General features: G+C 40.5%; 1 protein-coding gene across 1 annotated transcript in view; it reads left to right on the top strand.

Moving 5' to 3' along the window:
• The window catches only part of LOC107665222 (CUGBP Elav-like family member 4), a gene marked incomplete at its 5' end in the record, with an annotated part of 71,466 nt that overhangs the window by 58,081 nt on the left and 12,064 nt on the right, over positions 1-1,321 (top strand). The window contains 2 exons of the mRNA XM_016456005.1: positions 3-135; positions 680-832. Of these exons, the coding sequence (XP_016311491.1) occupies positions 3-135; positions 680-832 (286 nt within the window). The remainder of the gene's footprint in view (positions 1-2; positions 136-679; positions 833-1,321) is intronic.

Here is a 1,321-nt window from a genome sequence, read left to right as displayed (position 1 = left end):
AGCAGCAGGCAGCGCTGATGGCATCAGTGGGTCAGGGAGGATATCTCAGCCCTATGGCGGCTTTTGCTGCCGCACAGATGCAACAGATGGCCACCATCAACGGCCTCCCAGGGGCTCCCATGACCCCAACATCAGGTGAGGAAATACACACACACACACACAGACATTCTCAGACTGTATTGGTTTCAACTTCAAAGTCTTTTAATTATTTTTGGTTATCATTTTTGCTTTTTTCCCCTTACTAAGTCATAGTAAATAAGAGTGTTTTAACGGCCTCGTTTCGCTTTTCGACGGCTTTCAGCCTCACCCTGCTTCATTCTGCTACGTTAATAAATCATTAGCTCATCCATGAACATGATTTCTGCCCAAGACCCGTCGGATTGCTTTGGCTGTGGGGATGAAGATGACAACTCCCATGATTCCACACTCAGTCACAGCGTCATCAAACTATGCCTTTGTTTCTGTTTATTTTGAATACGCGCCCTCTAGTGGCGAAAAATTACATATTGTGCCTTTAAGTAAAAAATTGAAACTCATTTATTATATGAATAATAATACATAATTTAAACTTTAGAAATAATAGTAATTAGTAATAAAATGAACAAATAATTTAAATTTATTTGGTAACACTTTACAATACGTTTAAAATATGCTCTCTTCTCTTTGGCCCCGCACCCAGGTGGAAGCACGCCCCCTGGCATCACAGCTCCCACGGTGACCAGCATTCCATCTCCGATTAGTGTCAACGGTTTCACAGGGCTGCCTCCTCCTCAGGCCAACGGCCAGGCCCCAGCGGAGGCCATGTTTACCAATGGGATCCATCCTTACCCAGGTACTACATGCTCTCATCCACAGATATACAGCAGAAATATAGCAGATTTTAACTTTAAATTATATTTAAAAACTCTATAGACAAACTTTATGGTTACACTTTGCAACAGTAATATACAGGACTAATAATAACATTTTTATGTTGTCATCCTATTTTGACGATTAATGTCAGTGAATTACAGTATTTCTTGCAGTGTAATCAAATTTTATGTTTGTACATTGTGCACTGTTTACTTATGTGTTTAGGAATATAAGTGTTCTTCCTTTTGATGAGTCTGCAGTCTTTTAGTAAACACAAAAGCATGTCATTAAATATGTTTCTAGAAGTTTCTACTTTAACTGCGTTTGGAAATGCCCAGTGGTCGGCTGGTAGCTGTCCAAGTGCGAGTCTGTGTGTGTTGTGGATTGGTATTCACGTCCAGTGCCACAAAAAAAAAAAAAAAAGCAAATGCCTGTCTCCTGGCTGTATCCCAGTTTTGCAGGAAGTGGT

The sequence above is a fragment of the Sinocyclocheilus anshuiensis genome, unplaced genomic scaffold (assembly GCF_001515605.1).
Source record: "Sinocyclocheilus anshuiensis isolate Anshui unplaced genomic scaffold, SAMN03320099.WGS_v1.1 scaffold587, whole genome shotgun sequence".
Classification (NCBI taxonomy): Eukaryota; Metazoa; Chordata; class Actinopteri; order Cypriniformes; family Cyprinidae; genus Sinocyclocheilus; species Sinocyclocheilus anshuiensis.
The sequence above is the reverse complement of the archived record's forward strand: the minus strand, read 5'-3'. Positions and strand labels throughout refer to the sequence as shown.